Genomic DNA, 27,890 nt, shown 5'->3' with positions numbered 1-27,890 from the left:
CCGGAGACAGAGAGGTAACACGTGTTTGTTACTGTACTTGTAAGGACTTGTTAATAGAGTACTACATTTAATGCATCTAATGATAACCACAAACCCAAACCTTTAACTCATTACACCTACTCTGACCTCAAAGTCAAACTCAGGTAAATGTGTTTAGTTTTGCCATTACATGTTTATGATATTGATGATATGATTGTTGGTAGATGGAAAACCACAACTCTTCTATATTTCATTCCACTTTTAGTCTGTTATTCCCAGCTGTATGAGTACATTAATATAATATACACAATAATTAATATATTAAAAATATAAAATTACAACATGTATTGCTCACTTACTATTATGGCATAATGTTTTTTATGGATGGGCTACCTGTAAAGTGCTGGTGGATCCCATCACCTCTTTGCTGCTGCCTGTGGTGTGGAAAGACGTCATAGTGTCCTGTCTGTCTGCAGGCTTTATGTACTCCTCTGACAAAACACAAAACATCCATGTTTGAGCTTGGAATCAACAGTGACTCTGATCAAACTGGACACCAGAAGGTCCACGTCAAAAAGCTCTGGAGCTCTTTTATGGAAGTAAACCTTTCACAAAGTCACATACATTATCAGGAATAATGGCTGAGATGAGACGCAGAGACATGTGCTGACCTTTAATAACAGGTAAGGAGAAAGGAGCCACATGGCCGCCTCGCTCTCGTTCCAAGATGTGGTGCATGAAGGTAACGTGGTCGGCGTCAACCAACGGGATCTCTCTGTCACTGAGATCGTGCTCCAGGCTGCCGTGGAAGAGGCTGAGCAGCAACTCGTTGGACAGACAGGGGGGAGCTGTGGACCTGCTCCTCAGACTCCCCTGCTACAGACACACATGACAACATGTAAAGCATGCCCTGGTATCCATTGATTTGCCCGCTTTGTTTTTTGTTTCATTTTAAAAAGCTGTAGAAAAAGGATTTATTTCATGATGGATGTATATTATACAGAAGCCCTTAGAGGCAAGAGAAAAAAAAATATTCTGCTGATCCATTTTCTAAGTCTGATCTAAATAGTTCTTTAGTTTTGTGAAAACAGGTGAAAAAAACAAGTACATAACTTGCGAACACATTTAGCTTATGTTTAGAGTGCATGGACAAATAAAAGCTCCCCTGGAAGAAACCATAGAGTAGTGGTGCACTTCAGCCTCTTGTGGCCAAAATGAGTATTACAAAAATTATCCTGGCAAAACTTTTTCCCCCACAGATGGACTGTATGAGCACAGTACCTGTACTGAATGTGAGGAAGAAGAGCTCAACCTGCTGGCATTTTGGGAGCAGATGAATGAGGTCAAACTGGAATGGAACTGTGTGAATGCTGTCCTCAGGGACAAGGGCTTCTCCTGCTCACAAAGAGGAAACCCAGCCATCAATTAACGACTACAAAGACACATACACAGATTTTACATTACAAACATGCGTCACTTGACAGAGCTAGTGGCTGCAGGGGACATGTATTAGTACAACACAAATATATTGGTACTTTGACAGAAAAACTTTAGTTATATCCGATTAAATTAAATTACTGTTAATCTAATGTTAATAAACTCAACAGTTCCTACACAGATGTTTCACATTAAAAGATCAGTATTTCTGTTATAGAAGAGAAACTCAGTACTGCTGTGGAAATGTACATTATGCTGAATTTATCTAATTAACTATTACTACTATAGTACAAGATATTCCTTCTGTCCTCAGTTTTTTACCTGGCTTTTATTAGAGGCCAGATTTTGTGTGTCACCGTTGGCCATGTCCCAGTTATTCTGTGAGAATCAGTTTTTAAAAATTCTGGCTTTTATTTGAGAATTTATGGTATTACAGTATTACAGGGGTGCTGTTTCTGACCCATTTAATTCAAGATTTAATAAAGTGAAAGACAGAAATGCTTCTTTTCGTTCACTCATTTCTATGGCATTTTTTATCAATCGATCAAGTTATTTTGCGTGTGTTGCTTCAGTACAGCCTTTGCCTGAGTTACCTGAATGAGCTGGTGATCCCGATCAATAAAAAAATGTCACGATAAGATTTTATATACATATCATATGATGTTTCCTTATAGATTATGCTACCCAGCAGTAAAACAGCAGCTGAATTCAGTTATACCTCGACACACTTAATTAACCGCTGTTTACACATTAATGCATCAGTAATAATAACCCAAAATTATAATAGAGAATAGTACAATGCTCACAAGGCATAAAGACCACTTTTACATTTGATACTTCATTTGATTATAATACTTTGTAATATTCCATCGCATTCACATTCACACACATTCATACACTGGTGAAACAGCCACCACGGACTTTTCAAGGTTCAGTATCTTCACACTCCAGGCTACACTATGACATGTAGCCTGGAGGAGTCGGGGATTAAACCGCCAATCTTCCAATTAACAGGCAACCCACTCTACTTCCTGAGCCACAGCCGCCCTTTCACCACAGTATGGATCTTCCTCCATACTTCGTCCACTGCTGCTGGCCACCATGTACAGTGTCAAGTAACAACATACAACATGTGCTTTTCTAAAGAGCAGTGAGTTTTATTACCTCTCATATCCTTGAGTCCAGCTGGCAGTGAGCAGACCTGATCTTTGTTCTGACACAGTTGGCTCAAATACTCAAAGGTCATCATGGTGGACATACAGGCCAGATCCCTTGGGAAGATCTAGAACAAAACACCAGGTCACTATTAAACTCAGTCTAAGACTTCTTAAATACAGTTAACTTTACACACAGAAAAAATTAGCTCTCTGCCTGCACACCGTCACACACTCAATAGTGTGACGGACCACCACTCTGGGACTAGCTGCTGTATACACTAGTTATACACACTGCATGAGGGATCTCCTGGTATTTGAGGCCCTGGAAGTGGCGATGTTGATCCATGCAGTTCATCACTGTGCCACTCTGGGGTTCTACCCAGCACTCTGTCACAAGGTTCAGCTCGGTGTCCACATCTACAGCCTCCACCTCGGTGTCGTTGTCATCATCAGTGGAGAAACTGGAGTCCCATGAAAGACAAAGGACAACGGGATGTCAAAGGTGCCAGTACAGCTCAAGCAAACTAAGTACAGCATCTTACAATGAAATTTTTTTTTAAGTCTATTAGGGGATGTGTTCAGTGACACTACGAAGGCAATGCACAATTACAGCCAGTTTTCATGACGGAGGGTCAGTGTGAACGCCAAGGTGTGCAGCACATCCACCTGTGCTAAAACAGGTTAAGTTCAGAGACCCTCCCTCTTCTTGAAAAACTACTAATCAAAACCTGCAGACTGTTGGATCTAAGTGCCACATAGCTTGGCCACGTTTCTTTCTTTTGCACCATCTTATGGTTGTACCACAAACAACACTCTGAATAACTGTCCACGTCTGTGATTTGTTCATCAATACAACCCACGAGCCTGGCTCTTTGGTGTTGCGGTCAATTTGCATGTTTGGTACCTGGTAGACCGGCGGTCGGCAATAGGCGGCCGGCGAGCCAGAACTGGCCCTCCAGCAATAATATCTGGCCCGCGGCCAGATTGCTTTGATAGCAGAAAAATAAAAAATAAATAAATTGATGGTGGCTGGTGCTGAAACAGAGCTCAGTCATGACAGCTACAATTACTCACATAATCACTTCCTCTTAAGTGATTGTACCTACAAAATAAAAGCACGAGAACTTTTTTGCAGCAATGCTTTATGTTGACTTTACTGAGAGCTTTTACTTCAAAAGTTCTGAAGGACATTCAAAAGAGTCTCTGGCGTGCTTTACATATCTCTGAAAAAGCAGTCAGTAAACGTATGATTGGATTAATTTCCCTGAATTTCCTCAGGGAGTCCATAGATTTATACAACTCCCCCAATGGGAGTCCTCCACTCCACCTGCTGAGCTAAACGTGCATTTGAGTATCCAAGGGTTGGAAATAATTTGACTATGTTCTGTCCGCCATGTAATGGCTTGAAAGAAATTTGGCCCGATGCCACACTTGCCGACCCCTGCCATAGACCCAAATTTGAATTCCTTCGCTACAACCAGGAATGTGATCGGCCATTGCAATGTTTTGCTAGATGATGTCACCTTGTTTTGCAACAAAAGTTGAGTTAAGTTAAAATTCAGCCAGCATCAGCACACCATTCAAATGAATGAGGGGCTGCATTCTGTTAATCCCATCCGTCGGACTAAAGTCAGTTAAATAAGGTGTGATTACTGCCAGTCTCACCTATCCTTGGTAGACGTAGAGTGAGGTGGAAACAGGATGTACTGAACAATACAAGAGGGACTCTCTGTGTCCGTGTCCCCTGACATGCCCTGAGGATACAAAGCCAAATCAGTGGAAATTACAGGTGGAAAAAAATTAGGAACAGCAGTGATCCCCCCCCCCACACACACAACAAACCAACAAAATGGAAACCTAAATCATTTGGTGGCTGATCTTTACCTTCATTGGCAGCTCAATCACCATGTTAACGATGCCCTCTCCACTAGCAGCAAAGTGAAAGCCTTCTGATATACGGATCCTACAGACATCAAGAGAGGCAACAAACACACATCAAACCAATCCAGACGCAATTATTTAAAAGTAAAATGATTAGATTGGAAATGCTGTAATTATACACTAATGAAATAAGAAACCTCAGATCACATCTGCAATCCAAGTCTGTTGCAATGTGTCACTGAATGTATGGAATCAGCCTGTGCCGATAATATGTAAAACAGTAAATTCTGCACATTCTCAATTAAAAGTGGACATTCAAATAATGACCCAGTCTTAAAAATAGTAGTAGCTGGGAGGAATAAAGAAGCCCAGGTACATTTACTCATTTGGCAGACGCTTTTATCCAAAGCGAGTTACATTTGAGGAACAACATACAATCATTAACAGAGTATAAAACACAGCACGAGATCTACAACTGACATTAGATATTAATAAAAGCAGCAATAAATACTAGTAAGTGCTAATGGCACATATCACATCAATGGGGTAAATACCTAGGGAAGACATTAGAGTTAATAAAAAGTGCAATCAATACAAGATAATTGTAGGTGATAGGAGAAGAGCACAGGAAGTGCGTGTTAGATGTTAGGAGTTAGAGGTGTTATAAGAGGAAGTGTTCTCAGAAGAGTTTTCAAGAGCTTCTTGAAGTTAGAGAGGGACGCCCCTGCTCTGTAAATAACACTGACAGAGTACTACAATCAATTACTGTCAGGTGTAGTGTCTCAAATACTTGTGCAATATAATGTAAATGTATGGTGAGAACTGTATGATGTATGTGAGTGTGAAGTCCATGTGTGTTACTGTTGTTACTGCAGCCTTATGCAGCACTGATGCCCAAGACAAATTTCCCTTATGGGGATATTAAAGTTGATGTTATCTTATTTTAACCACTCACAGTCAATTCAGCACAAATGGTAAACATGGCGGAGGTTCCCACAGACTATTTAAGAATTTACGGCATTTGTAAGTTATTATAAGCATCCTAAATGAAAAAAAGAGAGAGAAAACCACCGTACATCTATCTTTTGTGTTTTTGTAAAATAATTCATTTAATAATTCTTTAGAAAGATTAAGAAAATGCATTGTTTCTGACATTGATCTGAAAACTTAAAATACCCCCAAAAAACATTTCAAAGAAGGTGCCAGTGGGTGAACTCACTCGGAGAGCATGGACAGGATGTGAGTGACGGCCTGCATGGCCACAGTCGGCCCTTGGCTGCTCTGCACGGCCCACACCCAGCGCTGGTGGAGGAAGTAACGGGACAGGGAGGCCAGGGTGGAGGAGGCTGTGCGGTTGGCTGCCATGTTGAGGGGGATGGCACTGTTGGAGGGCTGAGGAAAATTCTCCATGTTGAAAATGAAGGGGGTTCTGAAGTCCAGCGGCAGCTTCTCATACCTGCAAAGCATCTGCGATTAATTTCATTAAAATGTGTCCAGCAGTCAGCCTCCTTCCTCACAGAGGACACACTGCGGGAGCTTTGATATCTTTACACATCACAGTCAGACACACTTGAAGGCACAGCCAAGTGTAACCAATTAGATCAGTGCGGGGAAATTAAAAAGACAATTGATACATTGCCAAACTACGTCAGGCTTATTGTGACTTTATGAAAGCCTGGCTTTTTATTCGGTTCCATGTTGTGCACTCATGATGGCCTGCTATGTCTGTACTGACCTTATGAGCAGCTTCTCCAGAGGCTTATTGAGCACAACCACACAGGGTCTGTCTGACAGTGAAGGTTTGGGAGCAGGGATGGAGGGAGATTTGGAGGGTGATGGATTGCCTACAATCTTCCTCTTGGTCTTGGGGGTGGCCTCTTTGTTCTGAACACGGTGAGGGAAGCGAAGTTTGAGGATCTGCTCTCGCAGCTCATCCACAATCTGATGAGAAACACAAATGTTATGACGGGTTAACACAGAGAGAGACCCTTTTATGATTTCACTGAAACTGTACAGAGGTGGCCAGCGCCTGGCTGTGCTGACCACTGTCACCATGTTTTGATTGATCAATATGTGACCCTCCCACTGTTTGGAGGTTGTACTGCCAACCTCAGCAGGCAATTGGCTGAATTGGGAGGGTCATCAGCCGATTGCGCTCACCTGGGCCCATGGGCTATAAAATCTGGCACATGTATTCAGTACGGTCTCTCCCTTCTTGCAGGTTACATCCATGCTGTGGCATCTTCTTTGCACTTAGTTTAATAAATTATACTTGTTTTAACGGAGTGCCATGCGTGGGCTCCATCTTTGTCACATTACCTGAGCCAGTTTGTGACAACGTACCAGCAGGTTTAGAGAAAGTGAATGCCAAATGTTGATGGTAGGTTAAGCTTGTTTAGATTTGCCAAGGTTCAAACTGCTGTATTTGTAACATCAATCAGCAGTGCTTTAACATGAAGTTGATAACCAAGCAATAGATTTTCAAAATGCTTCATTTGTCATTCTTTTTTTGCCATGTTACTGAGCAGAGATGAAGCAAATGTCCCGGCAAAACAAACAACCAACACAGAAGCTGATAGAGGACTGTGCATACTGGATGTTTCAAACCAAGTGGTGCTTCATCAGGCCAAAGATATGACATTATACCAGTTATACTGTTACTGACCAGTGTTTTATTGTTTACTCAAGAATGGAATCAAATGTAGTACTTTCTTGTTTTATCTCTTCATCCTGCTGATTTTATTTTTTTATATTCTTCTTACTATTTCTTAGATGTAAATATAAATAATAAAAATTATTATTATTTACAGTTAATTGTACCTGATGGTGAGTGTCAAGGTTCATTCTCAGAAACAGTAGTTTGACAAGTCGGGGTCTTCATCGGCAAAGTGCTAACAGCCTGTAGTAATATTCTATTAACACAGTATAATGCAATCCAATACATCAGCACCACAAACTAAAACATAACCCTGAGCAGGGTCTGCTGCAGAGACACTGGTTTGGACTGTTTAAATGTCCCTGACACTGTATGGAGCCCCTGTATGTATGAGTCTCAGTACCTTGTTTCTGACATGGGCTGGTGTACCAATAGGGAAGCCCAAGCGCAGCACCATGCAGGGCGTCTTGGAGATGAGACGGACCAAGTAGAAGGAGGTAGGAGGCTGGTCAGACGAACTGTGGAGACACAATTCATTTAAGCGTACTCTTCTTTTCTAGGAACTTAAATCTTCAATAACATGGATTACGCATTTAAATGAGCAAAATTCCCCTCACCTTCGACAGCGTTGCCCAACCTTTTTGGTTTCTGGCCCCTTTAAAAAAGTTATATACCTGCAACATCCTGGCCTTAACCTTACTGTGATATGGTGTGAGTTGTGAGCACTTCCACAAGAGACATTTTATTGTATTTAAAGGATTTTTTAAAAGCCTATGGCAATTAAAGTCTCTAGTATTAATAAAAAAGGATATATATAAAATAAATATACCACTTTGTGTAGCACAAACTTTTTCTTTCTTATCCATAAAATAGTTGCTTTACCCCCTCAGATTTATCCTGGGATTCCTTGGGGGGACAACAAATAGTTGTGTGGGAAACCTTTTATAGTGATGACCATGATCATTAATTAGCAACATAATCATAGTGTCAGTATATAAAAGAAACAAACATTCTTCTAGTTGTTGGTCTCGTGTGGCATTTCCACCTGCAAGTCAAAGACAGTTATCAGCGCTGTCTCACCTGTATATGAGTTTAACATACGAGTAGCCCTCCACCAGCACGAAGCTGCTCCAGTCCCTCAGCAGCGATGTGAGAGCGGAGTGGGAGATACGACACTGAATGGTGCTATAACGTCCGTTGTTCCCAGCTGTGTGCAGGTGTTTGGGGACAGGCCTGGAGGGAGAAAATTATTAATATCACAAAGCACTACAACCCAAGCACAAGAACATGAAAAATTGAGCCAAACAAATATGGCAGATTACAAGGCTAAACACTACGTAAAATATGGACCTACAGCCACAGCTGCCTTCTTTTCAAATCTTTTTCAGATATCCCTCTCACGTCTAGCTGCTATTAGTGAAACCATTACCTGTGGTCCGGGCTGGTCAAATCACATTGAAATAGCATATATTATATACATTTCTCACATGTCATGTTCAAGCACGATTGCAATGCGATGCATGTGCAGCCATCTCTGCCAGAAGTTGGTGTCCATGGAGAGGATGGGCTTCCAGTAGGAGGCAAACTGGGACTGAGAAGAGTCTTTGGATCCACTGTGCTGCAACGACAGGACCTGGAAAAAGAGATCATTCAGTTAAAGGAGGTACGCAAACAGAACCCAGGCAGAGAGGATAAATGGTTGTTGGATCCAACTTCATCACCGTTGACTGAGGAAGGTGGACAAGCAGAGTGGAATACGCAGTGACCATCGTTCATTTTATTACTAGCTTTTTGGTGTTTAAAGGATAAACCTTGTTATTCTTTCTGACTGTCAACAAATCCCATGACACCCCAAAGCTTTTAGCCTGGATTTAAAGGTATTCAAAGTTAGTGCATGTCTAATACCTTCTGTGGCTTCTCCACGTTTAGTTTGGTCACTCTGGAAACAGTTAGCTGATGACCTGAGAGGCACAGAGTGTTCACATGGTAAAAGAGAATCATTTTGGTCCTAAGCCATTGAGGGATGTATAAACAAGTAGCAGTACATAAAACTCTATTCTCTGATACACTGACAGCCAGTGTAGAGATCTGACAACTGATGTGATTTGATGTGTTCACTGTCTTGGATTTTGTTCAGCCTCTAGCAGCAGCACCGGCGGTACAAAGAATTACAGCAATTTAACCTGCTGGAAATGAAAGCATGGATAAGTTTCTCTTAGTCCTGGCTGGACATGAATCCTTGCTATGTTTTCAAGATGATAGACTTTGTAATTGTCAATAGTGAATTAGAAGTTTTATTTATCGCCATTTGCATTCAGCTTTACAGCATTACCCTTTTTACTTCCTTTCTTTCCTTTTTTCATCACAGAAGTTGGCAGAAGATTATGGTGGCCTGTAGATAGTTAACAATAAAACACGAGAGGAACAACTCAGTGTGGCAGAGAGGTACTCAAAGGATGTGTATTCTCCAAGTGCTTGCACAAGGAAGCACCACTGAATAAGGCTGCAATTCCTCCTGCTTTTGTTTCACCTATAAAAAGAATTTAGAAGGGGCTGGTTCAGTAAGAACATCCACACCGCCATTTCAATCTTAACAGGTTTCTGGTAAAACACAAAATTAGGTTTAAGGTTGTTAATTCAAAATCATTTGTTTGGTAGAGACCTAACAAATCTGCTGAAAGTGTTTGTGCAGCAAAAAGCCTAAAAACCTAGAAAACACTAAAGTTGGCAGGTGGATAACAAAAAACACCCCTATATTGATATTATTATTATATTCAAGGCAGTGCTATAACAATCAAGTTTACGTTTTAATAATTATCCTGAAAACAGCTTGGCAGAGAGACAAAATTCTTTCATAATTTTAATCTCTCAGCTCATCTGCACCTGGCTTCTGCTCTAAAAATGTCAAATTTCACATTGTGTTCTTAATTATCTCCTCAGAAAACACTGGGCCGTTCCAAATACTCAAGCCAGTCAATTTTTTATCTAAATAACAACAAATGTCATGTCATCAGGTCATAACTGCTGCTAAATGCTGTTAGCTAGTTATGGGAACCGGGCTCAGCAGCCCCCCCACCACGGCCGGCCCGGGACTGAACACAAGACTGACGGAGGCCAGTTTGACGACAAGGAGACCCATACCGAGGGGATTTGTTGCCACTCTGACCAGGACTCTGATTCTGGGGATGACGATGACATGGCAGGTTCAGGAGAGGCGTGAAATGGGAGATGTAGCGACGCCGTGTAGAACCAGAATATTTTATATTTATAATATCTGTGAATTAAGGTTGTTGCTTATTTTCACCACACCAGAGCCTGTGATTGTTGGAACTGTGACCGTTTGGGTGAGCTTTGGTTTTGGATGAAGTGTGTTTCATGATGAGTTAACAAGAATTCAGAAGGTGTACGGTACGTTGTTTTTTTCTGTTTGATAAGAAGAAAGAGGAATTTTTCCTTTCTTGGCATTTTTATTTTGTTTGTTTATTAGATTAAAAAAACTGGGAGCACTTGTGTAACGTAGTGAAATCGCTACTCGCACTAAGCTCCCAGCTCCCAGCTGAAGAGATGGGGGAGGCCTCAGCTGTACTATCAGACTGTCACCTCTGTGACAGTGGTATTACGACAGGGCGGGGCTAGCTGGTTAGCATGCTAACTTAAGCAGATATGTCTGCAACAGAGCTATTACTTCTTCACATTCTGTTCATCATGTTAGTTCATTTTTTTATGTTTTAAACTAACATTCTAGCCAAATCTTACACGCTGTACCTTTAAACCATTTTTGACTGGACTACACCTCACTGGTTTTTACTACAGCTATGAGAAACAAGCATCCAGACATTCAAAATCTGCCTTGAACCGATCACTGCTACACTATTTATTCATTCATCAATGTAGTTGATCCTCTTCAGACTTAGGGTTTTGCAGAGCCATGTATTCAGTGATAAAAGTCTGCTGAACCAGTTGATCCCTCTGTTGGCGACAAAGAATATAAGCAACCTCTGCAATTAATGTGTCAACGTCTTGAACCTTTTTACTGTTGCCCATCCTTCCTTCCTTGTAAACCGGTCATGCCCTCTGTTCAAATGGTCTAAAAATCAATTAATATATTTCTTAAGTCATAAACCAAACTAAAGCAAACGCATAGCACAGATTTAGTTAACGTTACACTGGAGTGGTGTTGGACCACAGTACCGGAGTAGTGGAGCCAGGAGGGATGTAGAACAGAGGAACTCCGTTTTTGGTGCTCTCAGGAATCATGTAGTTCTCAGGAATGGAATTAAATGACTGGAGGTGCACCAACATCTGATCAGTCTGGTTGATGCTGGAAGGACAAACAGCACATGTACGGTAGGTAAGTAACAGCAATCTCGATCAGATGTATCATCATTATTTTACACTCTAACTCATGGTAGAATCATTGTGCATTGTGTACCTCTGTAGTGTGTTCCAGAAGCGTCGGATGACGGAGGTACGGTACGGACTGGTGATGGGTTTCCTCTGGGTGCAGCTAATGTCATGCAGGATGTCATAGCTTCCTTCCATGGTCACCTCCACCCTGGTGGTTCTCTTGGTGGGGTCCAAAGGCCAGGAGGCGGCTGCCAGGTACTCGATATGCATGTTGTGTTTCCATAAAAGCACCAGCTTCACCTCCAGCTGAGTCCCACCTTAAGAAACCAGGGGTGTCATTCTCAGCCAGAATAAACCCTGCACCACCTTGTTGAGCCATTTCCTCTAGGACTTTTGAAAAGACAAAACGTTTACCTTTAGTGAGGCTGATCTCTCTGATTGTGTAGCCCTCTCTCAGTCGCACAGACACCACGCTGATTAAATGGGCATGGACTTCCTTCTCTGTGTGCTTCTTCCTCCTCATGACCAGGGCGGGGTTACCGCTGGCTGACACCAGGTGCTCATTGAACAGTTTGTGCTGGGAAACTATAACACAGTGAAGTAGTGAGTATGTACGCATATTTATTTTCATCATCATCAATACTAATAAACCTGCATTGTATCTTAGAAAACAATGTCAATGGAGTTCACAAGAAAAATAACAAAAATGCCATAAAACATAAATCTAATTTGACGATAACTTTGTCCTAAACGTATGTTTTAGAAATGCATTTAAATAACTATAAATTCCTCTATTCAGTTCATTAAACCTAGCTAGGTCATATTCACAGATTTTGAAAAACAAAACACAGAACTTGATGGTAATTAAGGGTATTATTTGAAAATGATACATATATATTTTGCTTTATAATAAATTGTATTCATTTGCGTTGTACTTTTTTCCTACTGCATTTTAGTGGGACACAGAACGCAACATTGTGTTGTGTTTGTTTACATTTCAAATTAGCTTTACAATGAAATAAGCTCATTAGTAAAACCTTTTCTGAAGAATACCCTTACAGCAACAAAAACCATTGTCATGTTTTTATAGCACATTGAACTAATTTTTAATCAAGGGGGCCTATCATCCCACAGGGCAAGTTTAGATATAGACACAGTACTACAAACAGACTTATAGTACACTGTCTCACCACAGAAGTACTCTGAGTTCATAGACTCCGGGGTCTTAAGGAAGGAGTAGGTTAAGAAGGCCTTGTGGTACACATTCATCTCCTGGTTGTTCACGTCCACTTCAGGACAGCTGGGCAGGTATGAACCAAATGTAGCTAATGAGATGAACTTCATCAGCTCTACATTGGGGATGTAGCCAAAGCTGCAGTCGTAGGAGTACGCACCACCAACCTGGAAGGGGATACACATATTTGAAAGAAGAGCAGTCAGTATGATGTTGCCGTCATTCTACGGAGTCATGGTTGTCACAGAATCCCTCTCACATTACAGTTCTTTGAGTGGAGTTCTTGAGTAGATTGAGATACACATAAGCATCCTCGTTGCGATCCTATCCTGATTTTAATCATATTCAGGATATAACGTTTTCATGGAACATGGAGCATAGAATAACCTGGTTATTCATACCCCATGACTCCTTTCTGTATCGTCCAAGTTCAAAAAGCAGTTGAGGACAAACTCACTGCCCTGATTAAAACTGGAATATTGGTGTTGCAAGTACTCCTTTAAAATAATTCCAAAGATGACTGACAGTAAAAAGATAAAGACCAAATACAAATACAGAATGCACATATACACATGAAAAAGTGTTTGCCCCCTTCCTGATTGCATGTTTGTCACACCCAAATGTTTCAGATCAAACAAATTGAAATATTAGACAATGATAACACAAAAAGCAGTTTTTAAATGAAAGTTTTTATTATTAAAGGAAAAAATCCAAACCTTCATGGCCCCTGCATGGAAAAAGTGATTGTCCCCTATACTTAATAACTGGTTGGGCCACCTTAGCAGCAACAACTGCAATCAAGGGTTTGCGATAACTGGCAATGAGTCTTTTACAGCGCTGTGGAGGAATTTTGGCCCACTTATCTTGGCAGAATTGTTGTAATTCAGCCACATGGAGGGTTTTCAAGCCTGAACCGCTTTTTTAAGACCATTCAGGTCAGGACTTTGACTAGGCTGCTCTAAAGTCTTCATTTTGTTTTTCTTAAGCCATTCAGAGGTGGACTTGCTGGTGTGTTTTGGAGCAATGTCCTGCTGCAGAACCCAAGTGCGCTTCAGCTTGATGGCATGAACAGATGCCTGGACATTCTCTTTCAGGATTTTTGGTGGACAGCAGTATTCATGTTTCCATTTACCACAGCAAATCTTCCAAGTCCTGAAGCAGCAAAACAGCCCCAGACCATCACACTAAACTTCCTTTTCTGAAATGCTGTGTTACTTTTATGCCGGATGTAATGGAACACACACCTCCCAAAAAGGTCAGCTTTTGTCTTGTCAGTCCACAGAGTATTTTCCCAAAAGTCTTAGGGATCATCAAGATGTTTTCTGGCAAAACTGAGACGAGCATTTATGTTTTTATCTTGGAACTCTGCCTCTTTCTTATGGCGGAGTCATGAACACTGACCTTAACTGAGGCACGTGAAGCCTGCAGTTCTTCAGATGTTGTTGTGGGGGGTTTTGTGACCTCTTGGATGAGTCGTGACTGCGCTCTTGGGGTAATTTTACTTGGCCGGCCACTCCTGGGAAGGTTCACCACTGTTCCATGTTTTCGCCATTTGTGGATAATGGCCCTAACTGTGGTTCGCTGGAGTCCCAAAGCTTTAGAAATGGCTTTATAATCTTTTCCAGACTGATAAATCTCAATTACTCTGTTTCTCATTTGTTCCTGAATTTCTTTGGATCGCACACGTGTTTCAGCATGATGTCTAGCTTTTGAGGATCTTTTGGTGTACTTCACTTTGTCAGGCAGGTCCTATTTAAGGGATCTCTTGATTGAGAACAGGGGCAGAAAACAAAGATTCCAAAGATGGGATAAACCACAGTTGATTTATTTTTTAAAAGGTGGGGCACAATCACTTTTTCACAGAGGGCCATGTAGGTTTGGTTTTTTTCCTTTAATAATAAAAACCTTCAGTTAAAAACTGCATTTTGTGTTTACTTGTGTTATCTTTTTCTAATATATCAATTTGTTTGATGATCTGAAAAGGAAGTATATGAGTAACAAACAGGTCAGAGGTGCAAACATCAAGATGTTATGGTCTTTACCTGCACAAAGGAGCAGGCAATGGTTCCACTCCTGAGCTGGTTCAGCAGTGTTTCACACACAGCTACATCCGGAACACTAGTCACTCCATCTGTGATTATAATGATACCTGGAACACACACAAGTTAAATGACTAAAACCTCTTAAAGTCACATGATGTACTTCTGACTTTACACGGTGAATAGTCAGGATGGTGGAGGTATGAAAGTCAGCAGGGTTTCAACTTCTCTCTCACTTCTCTATTTCCATCCTTCACACAACTACTTCTGTCACTCTTCCTGTGCACAACCGAGTGCAACAGCATGAATGTCTTCAAAGAGAGACTGCTTGAAAGTGTGCACTGTTATCTCCATTTGCGTGATTCATCACATCAAGACTACAAAGACATGCAAAAGACAGAAGAAGGCTATGATGGCCATTCAGAACAGGTATAATCACATTGGAAGTGGTTGGATGATATTTTATTTTATTTAAGCATACTGAGGCCTTTACATTTCAGGCCTACCACAGTCAACAATGTCTACATAGGCAAAACAGACTGACATCTTCATGCACACATATCAAAGATGCCAACCTGTTAAAGCAAACCCATGACCATATTTTTGCAATATCATAGTAAGTAGATTGATCCAAAACCTTTAAAGTTGGCTAAAGTCGTAAAAATCATTCAGATTTCTTGGCAATGTTTAACTCATTAATACAATATCAACTGTACAAACATACTCTTGCAATACTTAGCTTACGATATGGTTAATCATGATATTTAGCTTGCTAAATTATCCAGACACAGTTTAAGAGACACTGTGTTGACACTGCTTGAGGATTATTTACATCATAGCAAGAGGTTACTATCCAAAAACATATGTCTGACATAGCTACAATATTGTGTGGGGTGCCTCAAGGTTCTATTCTTGCTATATTTAATTTTCATTCATTGTCTTCCAAATGGGTGGTGCAGTGGTTAGCACTGTCGCCTCACAGCAAGAAGGTCGTGGGTTCAAACGTGAGTGGGAGTGTTTGTCTATGTGTAGCCCTGCGATGGACTGGCGACCTGTCCAGGGTGTACCCCGCCTTTCAGCCGATGTCAGCTGGGATTGGCTCCAGCCCCCCGCAACCCTGTACGCAGGATAAGCGTTTGATGATGGATGGATGTCTTCCAAATGCCTCTGACACAATATTGCCGATAGTTTTTGTTTAAAATGAATAACTAAGCTGTCACATAATGTCGAGCACTCTAATGTCATTCAAAGGTTGCAGAGAAGCTGATTATTCTTGGTTACAAGTATTGATCAGCAGGCCATTGAGTAAGTTTACTTTACATACTTGCTAGAAATAACTAGACGGACTTGTTGAATAATTCCTTTGTTTACTTTGTCGGTTTGCTGTATTTTATCTAAAACTTTATTATGATATCCTAGAAGTGCTGTATTACTCAGTGTATGTAGTGTAGCCATTGGGAGAATGACTGTGGTCTCACTGGGTAAAGGTGTTGACCACTAATGTTACTCTTTCGATGTAAAGTTTGACTACTAAGTGTTTAAGTTGACTAGTATTTTATTCTTAAGACTTAAAGGATTATATTCTGTGTGTTATTCATGAACCTGTGCCCTTTCAATGTGTCTACATGAGCAGAGCAGCCCTATGCAAAACCTAGCCTACCGTAGCATACACAATAGCAGTAGGTACCTGCTACAAGTCACGTACGCCAAGACACATTGTGAATGATGTCAACTGGTACTGCAAGAAACTAAGCTTTGTATGGGACACGGCATACTCATGTTTGACATACTCTTGTTTGATATGTTGAATCATGTTTTACATTTATCAGTTATGTTATTCCTTATTAATTCTAAATAAAAAAAAATACGCTGAGACTGAAGTTGAAACATATTGGTGAATTTCTAGTCCAGTAATGTTAAAATATAAAGAAGGATAAATTATAACAACAATTATGATGAATAACAGCAAAAACGTAATTTTGACAGGAAGGGTTAAAGAAAGGGTTAAATTGGTAAAACAGTACATGAAAACATCCACTAGCTGGCAGCAGAGGATAAGAAATTCTGCCGGGATGTTACTCTGGTTTACCTTTATTGGAATAAACTCTTTTGCACTGACTCTTGACCGTCTCCAGTGAAGTTTTTGACCACGCAGTTTTTGACTGAAGAAGAAAGCCAATACAGTAATATTTACTGAGTTTAATAAGTTGGTTAGGGTAGGGACCAGGCCTTCCACTGGCCCGGCCTGTCCTTATTTCCGACCCAACCGCCTATATTGGGAATGGAATCACTTTGGGTGGACACTGTTTGATCCAGTAGGAGGCGGTAATGCCAACCACTATAAAACACCAACGAAGAATAAGAATTAAATATAGCCGCGAGCAGCAATGATCGGGATCTAAGGCAGTCGCGAAAAACGCAACATATGAAATTCAGAAGAGAAGAACAGACGCAGACGACTTCAGAGATTAAAGTGATGAAAGAATTTGGATAATTGTGGAAACGCATTCTGGATTTTTAAAGCATCCCCGTGAGATCAGAGAGCGTCATTATATGTACCTGACTACTGGGTGAAAAGTTCGACCCACCTGCGATATTTTGGGTTTCGAAGATTTAAAGTTTAAGCTGCACAAACTCTTTTTAGCAGAGAAAAATGAGAAGAAACTGCGAGGGATCCAAATAAAAAAAGAGACCTTAGACTCACTATGATCTGAACACCCCCACTGTCAGCACGTCTGACTGGCTCACCTGGGGATTTGAACCCTGCACCTGCAGAGTAGGTGACTTACTGACTGAGCTACAGGTGAGAGGTTTCCACACACCTTTTCACAACTTGAGGTAGTGATGTCACATGTGCCAGACCCCGATAGTTTTGTCAGTTTAACTTAAAACGCTTACATCTGTCAATATGTTGGTGAGAAAATTCTGAAAAAAATCATGCATCATTCTGCCAGTTATGGGTGTGTTGTGAATTATTTTGGTGGCATTTGATCCAAAATTGAGTTAAAAACAAAAAGTTGTGCATACTGTACAAGTTACATCTGAAAACACTTGATATCGGCCATCTGGAAAACGACTGTTGAGTTTGGTAGAGTTTGAATAAAGACTTGTGGAGATATAGATGTTAATTGAATTAGTATATTCTGATAAATATAGTGACTGACTTCTGAACTGACCATAGGTTGCAGTGAGGCGAATTTCACATTTCAGTGGACGTGCTGAAAAAATTTCAGCTCTCTAGGACGTATGGATGATTATCTTAGACTTTTCTGAAGTTAGGAATGAGAAATATCTAGAAATGTACATTTCTTGTAATAAGCCACGCCCACTTTGTGCAATCATTACCAATTATTATACATCAACTGAGTAGTGACCCGAGATCGCACAAACCGAGTTTCGTACGAATCCATCCAGCGAATTACGAGGTATAAACCTTTTGCAAGTGTAGCGCCACCTAGTGGAAGAATATCCGAGGACTGCTCAGCAAAGCTCAGGACGAGCGTCTGTACAGATGTGTCGAGTCTGGTTACATTAGCTTAAGCCAATTGTGATTTACGGGCATTTATGTAAAGTTGTACAAAAATACACAAAAGTAAAAATTTAAGAAAAAAAAACCCCATTCACGCATCAAAATTCTTTTGATAACTTTTGATCAGCGACGTCCGTAGATGATCCTGCTAAAGTTTCAGGTCGATTGGCGAAACCGTCTGGGACGAGTTCGCAAAAATAGGTTTCAGAGAAAAGTAACAAAAAGTTACAGAATTTGACATTTTTAGAGCAGAAGACAAATGGAGCAAAGATGCAGATAAATCCAGAGATTAAAATGATTAAAGAAGTTTGACTCTAAACAAAGTCATTTGAGATAATTGCAAAAACGCAATGTTGATTGTTATAGCACCACCATGAGGTCTATGAGGGCCATTTTTTTTGCCTGAGTAGTGGGTGGAATTTTGGTGAGTTTTCATCCAACAGTTATTGTTGCCCACTTTTAGCGTACAAAAAGAAGAAAAAAGAAGAATCAGAACAAAACCAATAGGGGAGCTGTTACATGGCGGGCCAGAACAAACCGTGTGAACTCATGTGTTCGCTTAGCTCAGTTGGTGCTGTGCGGGACTCCCGACTGGTAGGTTGTGAGATCGATTCCATCTTATTGTGGATATTTGTTTTCTCCTTTGTTAAACAAATTGAATAAAAGGACACTTTTGCACATGCTCACATAAACCATGTGCTGTAGTGTGCGCGCGTTCCGCATTCATAAACCTATGGACACTTATACTCATTTCCCTGAGAAAATTCAGGGGAATCCAATCACACGTTTACTGACGGCTTTTTCAGAGGTGTCAAGCAGGCCAGAGACTCTTTTAAATTTCCTTCAGAACTCTTCAAAGTAAAAGCTCTTAATAAACCCAACATGAAGCATTGCTGCAAAAGATGCGCTTTTATCTTAGAGGCACAATCACTTAAGAGGAAGTGGTTATGTGAGTAACTGTTGCTGTCATGACTGAGATCTATTTCAGCACCAGCCCTTATCAATTTATTTATTTTAGATTTTTCTGCTATCAAAGCAATCTGAGAATTAAAACTAATACGATTTCCATCCACACCAGCGTTTTAGCTGTGTTTTGGAGTTGATCTCCGTCTACATTAACAACGCACATCTATTGGCCGTTCAGGCACGCTGGGCATGCGCGTGCCAATGTAAACATGAAGCAGATGGTCTCTTTCTAGTTACAGAAGATTTGGTGAAAGAATAAATTGATACAGACGAAGAATTAGACCAGTTTTTTTTTGTGCGCGCACCAATAACGAGCTGAGACTGTTACTGAATGTGCAGAAAACACACTGGGAGTCGTCGCAAAGCAAACGGCGACATGCACAGTACAAGTGCAGGCAGATAAGTCTTATTTGCACGGTACAGAATATTTTAATATAAATACCATGTCAAAAACCAGTCAGTGGCATCACGTTTCTGCTTTGCATGACCTATAACACCCAATCAGAGAGTCGAGCGTGAGCGGCTGCGTCATCATTTCTAAAGTCTTCCGTTTTGGTCCGTCTTCACTAAAACGCCCTCCTGAGATCTGAAACGCAACGGGGTCGGCAGCGTTTCTAAACTTCTCCGTTTTAGGTTTTCGTTTTTGCCGTTATAGTCTGGACGGGAGGTGCAAACATAGTAAAAGATCTCGAAAGAATTTGAAAACGCAGTAGTGTGGATGGGGCCAAGGTAGTTAAACCGCTACAATGACAAACTTTTGTGGAAGCATAACGTTGACTTTGGTAGTGAAAAACAGTGAGATCTCTTTGTATTATTCAGGCATGTGATTGGCAAAGGGCAAAAAAGCAGGAAAATATACTGACTCTATTATAACATGGATGGTAAAGCAGGACCCATGACAATAACTTATTTGGTGGATGTGTTGCAGTTGGAATCAAAGACAAGTGTCTAATCCACTGCACCATCGCAACCTCTCAACAATAATTATTTTGTATTCATTTTTTACCAAACTTCAACAGCTAAATGTGCAACATGAAATAATTGAGTTTATAACTAAATAATATAAGTACTAACTTTCAAATTAGTTCAGTAGAAGTTAATAGATTATTTTTAATGAATAAGAGACAGCAGCAAAGGTTGTCGCCTGTTTAAGACCTGGTGGCTATTATAATATAACTGTTATACAAAGTTATATTATTCAGGAAACTGATCAAACACGAACGGACGAGAACGACCGCGACAGTTTCACGGGATCACGCCAGTTACACAGAAGCCATTGCCATGGTTACCTCGCAGAGCAAATCCTGTCACAAGAATTCACAAGAAATTAATTTATAACGTGCCAAAACCTTTAACATAAGGATGACTTAAAAAGCAACCATTCATACAGAAAACTGCAGCCTATAGCCTACATGACTGATCAATCAACGACAACGTCAAAGTAAACAGACATAGCCTATACCGTTAACAAACAATAATCAAAACATACCCAATTTATTCGATCCTTATTGTCAACTCAGTGTTGGGCAAGTTACTCAGAAATAATAAGCATATTATTACCCACTATTTCCTCCTACTAGACAGTCTACATCTTCATTCATGTTCTGTGATTTCATTACATTTTCATTTAGATACAGATCATCTACTTTGTGGAATCCAAACTTACATATTTTCAATCGTTTATTTTGTTGACTTTTTTTCCCAATTAAACATTGCACTTTCACTAAACACTAAAAAGTGTTGACTGCTGGACATCTGGAATTAAAAAAAAAAGGTGTATATATTTTTTTTCCTCTCTTCTATTTCCTCTTTATTTTGTACTGGTAACCCTATCCTTTCTTCATTTCAATGTAATTCTGTTTATCTTGCCTCTTTAGGAGAGGCTTTTGTAAAGGCTTTTAGCTTTCTACCTCGTGTTTTTTCACATATGTGACTGACTTTTTTTTTTAATTAAGTGTGTTTTAACTTTTGTGCACAAAAAATTTTATGTGCAAACAAAGTAAAAATGCAGTAGCTGCCCAGTCAAAGGCCTGGTTGTTAGAGATTGGAGAGGGTATTTTGTCATTTGCCTACCTGCACTGGAGTTTGGGGGCAGCAGCTGAAGGGCCAGGATGCCCTGGCGTACCATGCTGACCAGACCCATATCAGCTGACACCATGGAAATAGCCTGCTTCCTGTGAGGCTGGTCATCCAGGAGGCCTGAATTTTGGACTGGCTCCACAGCCTAAATGGACAGTAAAAATAAAGGTATTGGTTTACATCTTGACACTGAAGACTAACAAATACACAAGATTTGATGTCACAGCTTGGTGAGGTAACAAGTAAAACAAAACACATCAAAGGATAAGACAGGCATTGTGCTAAATGTTCTTAATATCAACCAATCTCATTACAAAAGCCAAACCAAAGTTGTGTTAGTCCATCTAAAAAGACTTTCTGCCTTCCCTACTCTCTCAGTGGCTCTCAGTCCCAAGCCTGCTTGTTCCTGCTGAAGACTGCAATCTTTAAAAACAGCTCACAGGGAAGGATTAATATGAAGTGTTTACATTACTTCTGATAAAAAATGGTACATTTTTGTTTTAAAGAGTTTTGTTGTTTTTTATTTTACAATACTATATAAATACTGTTCATGAGCATTTGCCTGTTCGTGCTGCTGATGGAGGACTTGTGCGATGTTGCTCTCCACTGCTCTCAGCTGCTGATAGATGTGATGCAGGAACTCAGTGAGGTCTGTTTTATCAAGCTGACAGCCCTGTACCAAAACCTGCAGGGGAAATAAAGGCTGTCAGAGGACTGCAGCTGTATGAATCACATGGGAACAGGTCAGGGCTCTACGCTTACACAAGTACAGACAAACATTTATAGTTGGGTTTTTTTGCATTAATGCAGCTCTTTGTTAACATTAAACATACACACATACGCTCCTTTAACTAAAGAATTCTGAAATACAAGATGTCCTTGGGACGTAACAAATGGCAACATTCCTTTTTTATGCTTCATTAATGCATTCTTTTCAAACAGCATAGAGGCGGCTTACAATTCGTTTTGGGGTTTGAAAGTATTTTGTCCAATCTGAATCCAGTATTCAAACCACTAAATAAGATTTCAGCGATATTATTATTTCTATATATATGCATGCCAAATGCTCACTGTAAAGCTCTGCAAATACAACATATGTCAAGTCAGTATTAGGAAACAATCAGCATTTTCCACTTAAATGTAAAGCAAAATGAGTACTATCCTAAAAAAAGGTGACACCTCGAAGTTCAGTTCAAGTCCAGTTATAATGCTTATATTCCAATAAGGAAGCATGTTGTACAGCGGGCATCTAAGAACTAGATTACAGTAACTGTAATACTCTTTAAAGAGCAACTTAACAGCCCTTGAAAATCTTGATTTTGCGCCGCTTTCTAACTTCACATTAAAGTCACTCTGGAATCCATTTTTGATCTTTCATTCCAAGGCCCCTGAGCCTTTCAGGACATTAGGATACTTTGTAAAACACCAGTAAACAAGGTAGGCTACTGTTATGACCTGATGGGAAGTGAGACCAATAATTGAAGAATATGCCAAGATGGTGATGAAGACTTTAGGCTTGAAAAGGTCATCAGTTCCAGGGACTTTAAATGGCTGAGCCAGACCGGCCAGACACCTCGACAAGGCATGAAAGACCTCGTCGAAGATCATCTCTCCTGTGCTGTCATCCTGCAGAACAGAAAACAAAACATACTGAGAATTCATTTCTCTTCTCAGTCAAAGATAGGCTGACACACAATATTTAACCCTGAACAATACTGCATTATCAAGGAAGATCTCATATAAGAAAGTAAAAAAGCCAGACAAACCCAGAGAAATCTGTCATTTTATTCAGTGTAACGTTTCATTTGGTTGCCTGTCAATGGCATCGTAAGCCGTTTGCACATGTGTCATTGCTGTGGTTGTCTGCTAGAAGGTGTCATACACTAGACTAGACTATTTATCCGGTATTAAGCCACCTTTTTAAGATACCCTTCATATGTTGGTTGTTTTTAACTATGTATTTTAACCAGATGAAAAAAAGCTCAGAAAATGTCAGCGGTGTGTCAACTGTGTCCGCTGAACAGTGTCAAGGAAACACTGACTTTTAATGTGAAACTGCTTTATTCAGCTTTTTATATGAATGAATGAATGAATGAATGAATGAATGAATGAATATCCAGCAAAATGCCTTACATACACATGTGAGAGTCTTGTCATTCAATGCTTGTGCACAGTCAGTATCAAACAGATGGCAGAATTCACTCTTTAACAACATTAACTGATGAAACTGATGTTTATTTTTGGTTTAACAGTTAAGCATGAGCAAGTACAGTTGTCCACATCAATTATATTTATTTATCTTGTCAGTTTAAAAAAATCCTATATATGTACCCAATGTCATCTGGCTGCTTCAGATTGGCGGGTGGTTATTTCAGGAAAGCGACCTGTCCGGAGTCACTCTAACGTACAGTGACAGCAGCTCTTTGTCTTAAATGCCCCTCCTGTGCAGCTTCGCACATCGTGAACCAGCACATAAACAGTCACGCTGCAAAGGCAACTCTTGGCCTTCTGAGCATTGGTGTCCCCTGAGATGTTCACTGTGTATGCACCAGTAGTGAATCTCAATCTACACGCGGAAATACCAGCAGGTCTTGGTTACGTGGTCGAGCAGCAAACTATGATTCGTGTACCTTCAAAAACGGGAGCAGCATTCACACCCAAGACACAGAATCAACTGGGAGAACTAGTTTTAAAGGTTTTTATTATGGTTATTCTGTAAATATTAGAAAAACAAAAATAAATATTTTCCACCATAAGCAATTTACAAAGCAAATAACTGAAACTGTGATTAATAGAAGTCTTTACATCGGCTTCCCGTCAGCTTCGGAATTCATTTTAAGGTTCTTGTGTTCACATATAGAGCTGTGCGTGGTCCGGCGCCTGGGTACATCTCTGACCTGCTCCATCCTTATATCAGCAGTAGGTGTTCTGACCAGGCGTACTGGTCGGTCCTCGCGCTCGACAGATAACAAAAGGTGACCGTATCTTTGAAGTGGAACTGTGGAACTTCCTATAGGACTCTTATTCAGACTGGCCTTTGTCTCACCTCATGATGTCTAATTTGATCAAACTTGTTTTTAAAGCCTGTAGTTGCTTATATTTTATTGTTGTTACGTTTACGGTCTATTTTTAATAAACTTACTCTTGTGAAGCACTTAGAGGTGCTATACTAAATAAACGTTACTTACTGAATGTGTTTCTTCATTTCAATCTCATTTGTGTCAACTGCATTCATTCAGGAAACAAGTTACCAACCATTAAGCTAATGACACACGGAGCAACTTTTAGAGCGATGGTGCTGGACAATGTTGCCATCAATGGTAATGAGTAAAGATTACTACCCTTCTCCCACCAACCCCGCCCCCGCTATCTGTTCAAAATATAGTCTGACTTGCCACCGGCAAGATTGCACAGCAACATTGCTCAAGAAGTTGCTCCCGTGTATCATCAGCTTCAGACTTTAAGTCTTACCACAATCCCTGTGGAAGGGCTGAGGTCCAGCTCAATGATGAAGCGGTATCTCCGGGCAAGGAAGGCGGCCCGAGTGGACGGCATCAGCATACAAGTGTATGTGGTGGGGGAGAAATCTGGCTGCCATCCTTTAGGTAAGCAGCTCAGCAAGTGTAACTCATTCCCTGAGTTCTGCTGCAAATGAAGTGAGAGCCAAACATGACATCAGTGACCTATCACTCAAAACTTTGTGGTTCAGGAATTTCTCAATTTATTAAACAAACATGTTCATTTATTATATACATATACACTCACCGGCCACTTCATAAGCTGCACCTGTTCAATTGCTTGTTAACACAAATAGCTAATCAGCCAATCACATGGCAGCAACTCAATGCATTTAGGCATGTAGACGTGGTCAAGACAATTTGCTGTAGTTAAAAGTGAGCATCAGAATGGGGAAGAAAGGGGATTTAAGTGACTTTGAACATGGTTGCTGGTGTCAGATGGGCTGGTCTGAGTATTTTCACACACAGCCATCTCTAAGGTTTACAGAGAATGGTCCGAAAGAGAAAATATCACAAATAACATTTTCAAGTGGCCTTTTATTGTGGCCCGCCTAAGGCACCAATTCCAAAAAATGTCGTAGTCACTATACAAACACATGGAAAAATAGGGCCCAGGTTGAAAAATACCCTCTCTTGCAGAGGTTCATTCACTGCTTATCTGGTATACAGTGGTCCTCAGTCTCAATCATTAATTGTTCATTGCTGTTTTCATAGCATTAATTGTTGCATTTATTAAATCATGTGTGTGTTAGCTGTGTAATAAGTAGTTTCATATATAAAGAAGTTGATTTTGTTGTTTGTTTTTAATGAAGTCAGTCTTTACGAGTCAAGGGCTCAATTCATTAATTGGAAATGTTCTCTTCCCTTTTCTAAGGATGGTACCCCAGGGTGAATTTAATGCATGTTAAATTCTATTATTTCTGATGGCCGAACTTGAGTGCAATCACTCTACTTCATTTTTTTTTTTAACCAATTAACGTGTTTACAGTGCATGTTTTTGATGCCCCTTAAGGCATTTACGCTACAACCTTAATGTTATCTCTCATTGCATGTAATATATGCATTATATGCAATGAGAGAATTTGAGGATTACACACAAAAAGAACTATATTCTAATGTATATACTTTAGTGTTTCAGTTGTAGCCAAATAGCCACTTGTCGATCCTGTGGCGCTGGGTCACCATGAGGACAGGAAAAGGACATGACAGGCATGATCAACTCACCAGCTCAGGCTTTGAGGCTGGCCAGATGACTTGGTTAAGTTTCCCCAGGAACCAGGCCAGACGCACATTCCTAGAGATCCGATACTCCTCCTTCATCAGCAGATAGATCTGATCAGCCTCCTCCACCTTATGAGGAGAAACATGCAGTACATGAAAGTGCAATGTTCAGAGTTTTGAGCACTACAATACTAACTTACTTTGCTTACTTGTGTGAGTTGCCAAGTTTGTTGATAACGCTACTATATGATATACTTGCATACAAGTTTTTAGCACAAAATTCCATTTAAAAATCAGGCAGTTTAAAATCTATCAAATTCCATCGCTTGCAAAATGTATCAGCAGCACAATATGATTTAAGAATAGTAACTCAGTATGGCTAAGTTACCCACAATCCATCTTCTTCAATCACATGTAAATTATCTTCCTGCTGGCTATAAGTGTACCACTGGATGTTAATATTTTATAAATTGCAACGCATCTTTACTTGTTACTTGTACGCCATGTTCACCAAAAGAAAGAATTAATTTACAAAACGTCAAATAGAATGGAATAACTAAAATGCATGTATACCGTTGATCGAGGCAATACTAAATTTCTTTCTAACTTCAGCTAATTTGGTGCTGGGTGAAAACTGCATTTACCAAGGCACTGCACGGTCGTTCATGTGCATTCATTTAAGCACTAACTTATGCCGACACGCCAGAGACTAACTTTAATATAACGTTAGCTACAGACATAACGTGGCTCGTGACAACTTGCAACCAGGCTGTTATTGCTAACTTAGCTGCTGAGCTAACGCGCGGCTAACACACGTCCATTCGTCCAGAGGAGTCTACATCCACAGCTCTATTTGGTGCCGACTGTTTTTATGTATCACTTTACACTGTACTTTATAGGGCTCTGGCTGTAGGACAAACAACCAAATGGGAAATGTGCATTTCTTCCGAACCACTCCATGCCCTGCGCTTCTTCCTGCAGAGTAAAGCTGTGTTACCTCATTGTCCTGTCTCTCTGCCATGCCGTGTGTAGCATAGGGACTGCAGGGGTGTTAGAGCCTCGGCTGACGAATATTCACTTTGGTATGTGCAAAGTAATATGTCTGGATACTTGTTTATCATCTGCAGTGTCTGTTGATCAGATGTTCGTAGTGCAGTGTCAGCTCGCCCAGGGTGTTAACGCACACATTTTCCGGTCAAATCTTACAAAATAAAAGATGTTAGGCTAACATGGAAACGTGCATATTCTTCGGGTAATGCAATCCAAAATGTAATTTCTATAGCATACATGTGGTAAATATAAGAAATTACATCAGCCGTTTCATAACAATCAACTACCAATAAATATTATATCTTATTATATATTTTATTTTTCATATGTTTTAAAATGGTTTGATAAGATGATAAGAAGACATTTAAACATGTCACAGTAGAATAAGAACAGGTGTCATTGACAAAATGAATTGCATTTAGCGGCTTTAGTTTCAGGGTCCTGGTACTGTCACACTGTCGAGGATTACTGGGTTTACTGTTATCAATAACTAGGGTTGTGCGATATGACCAAAAATGCGTTAATCACGTTAAAAAAATCAGATAATATCAATAATTATTATGATAAATGTCAAATCATTATTTCTGTCAAGTTAAAAGGCTGTTTTTTGCTTCTGAGTGAAAGAAACCACATGGTTTTAAACTTTTCTTTATGATCAGAACAAACACTTGATGCCAAACAGTGGATCACTTAACCAATTTGAGGTAGAACATTCAAAACAATTATGATTTTCCTCAACAAAATAAATTAAGTGTTAATTCAGTCATGATTCAAATGAATTAAATCAAACATTTATT

The 27,890-nt window shown here is 40.1% G+C and overlaps 2 protein-coding genes across 3 annotated transcripts in view; one reads left to right on the top strand and one right to left on the bottom strand.

Moving 5' to 3' along the window:
* The window catches only part of LOC119901268 (G2/M phase-specific E3 ubiquitin-protein ligase-like), a 175,634-nt gene that overhangs the window by 34,504 nt on the left and 113,240 nt on the right, over window positions 1-27,890 (top strand). The window lies entirely within an intron of this gene.
* Window positions 373-27,216, bottom strand: LOC119901261 (KICSTOR complex protein SZT2-like). 2 transcript variants are annotated; one of them, XM_038716855.1, is made up of 23 exons: window positions 27,041-27,216; window positions 26,047-26,172; window positions 24,776-24,949; window positions 22,760-22,930; window positions 21,867-21,989; window positions 21,299-21,449; window positions 14,734-14,840; window positions 12,648-12,858; window positions 11,872-12,042; window positions 11,543-11,774; window positions 11,302-11,431; window positions 8,598-8,743; window positions 8,191-8,343; window positions 7,514-7,628; window positions 6,190-6,395; window positions 5,674-5,910; window positions 4,458-4,536; window positions 4,239-4,327; window positions 2,866-3,034; window positions 2,581-2,698; window positions 1,261-1,374; window positions 651-855; window positions 373-470 (listed from the first exon to the last, which is right to left on the bottom strand). In XM_038716855.1, the coding sequence occupies exons 1-22, from the start codon at window positions 27,062-27,064 to the stop codon at window positions 758-760; spliced, it is 3,144 nt and encodes a 1,047-aa protein (XP_038572783.1). In that variant the 5' UTR covers window positions 27,065-27,216; the 3' UTR covers window positions 373-470; window positions 651-757. The 2 variants fall into 2 exon arrangements, with proteins under 2 accessions (XP_038572783.1, XP_038572784.1); XM_038716856.1 differs by having other exon boundaries at window positions 651-852.

Source organism: Micropterus salmoides, unplaced genomic scaffold (assembly GCF_014851395.1).
Source record: "Micropterus salmoides isolate LMB-PRFRI ecotype aquatic unplaced genomic scaffold, ASM1485139v1 Ms_hic_scaffold_13, whole genome shotgun sequence".
NCBI lineage: Eukaryota > Metazoa > Chordata > Actinopteri > Centrarchiformes > Centrarchidae > Micropterus > Micropterus salmoides.
The sequence above is the reverse complement of the archived record's forward strand: the minus strand, read 5'-3'. Positions and strand labels throughout refer to the sequence as shown.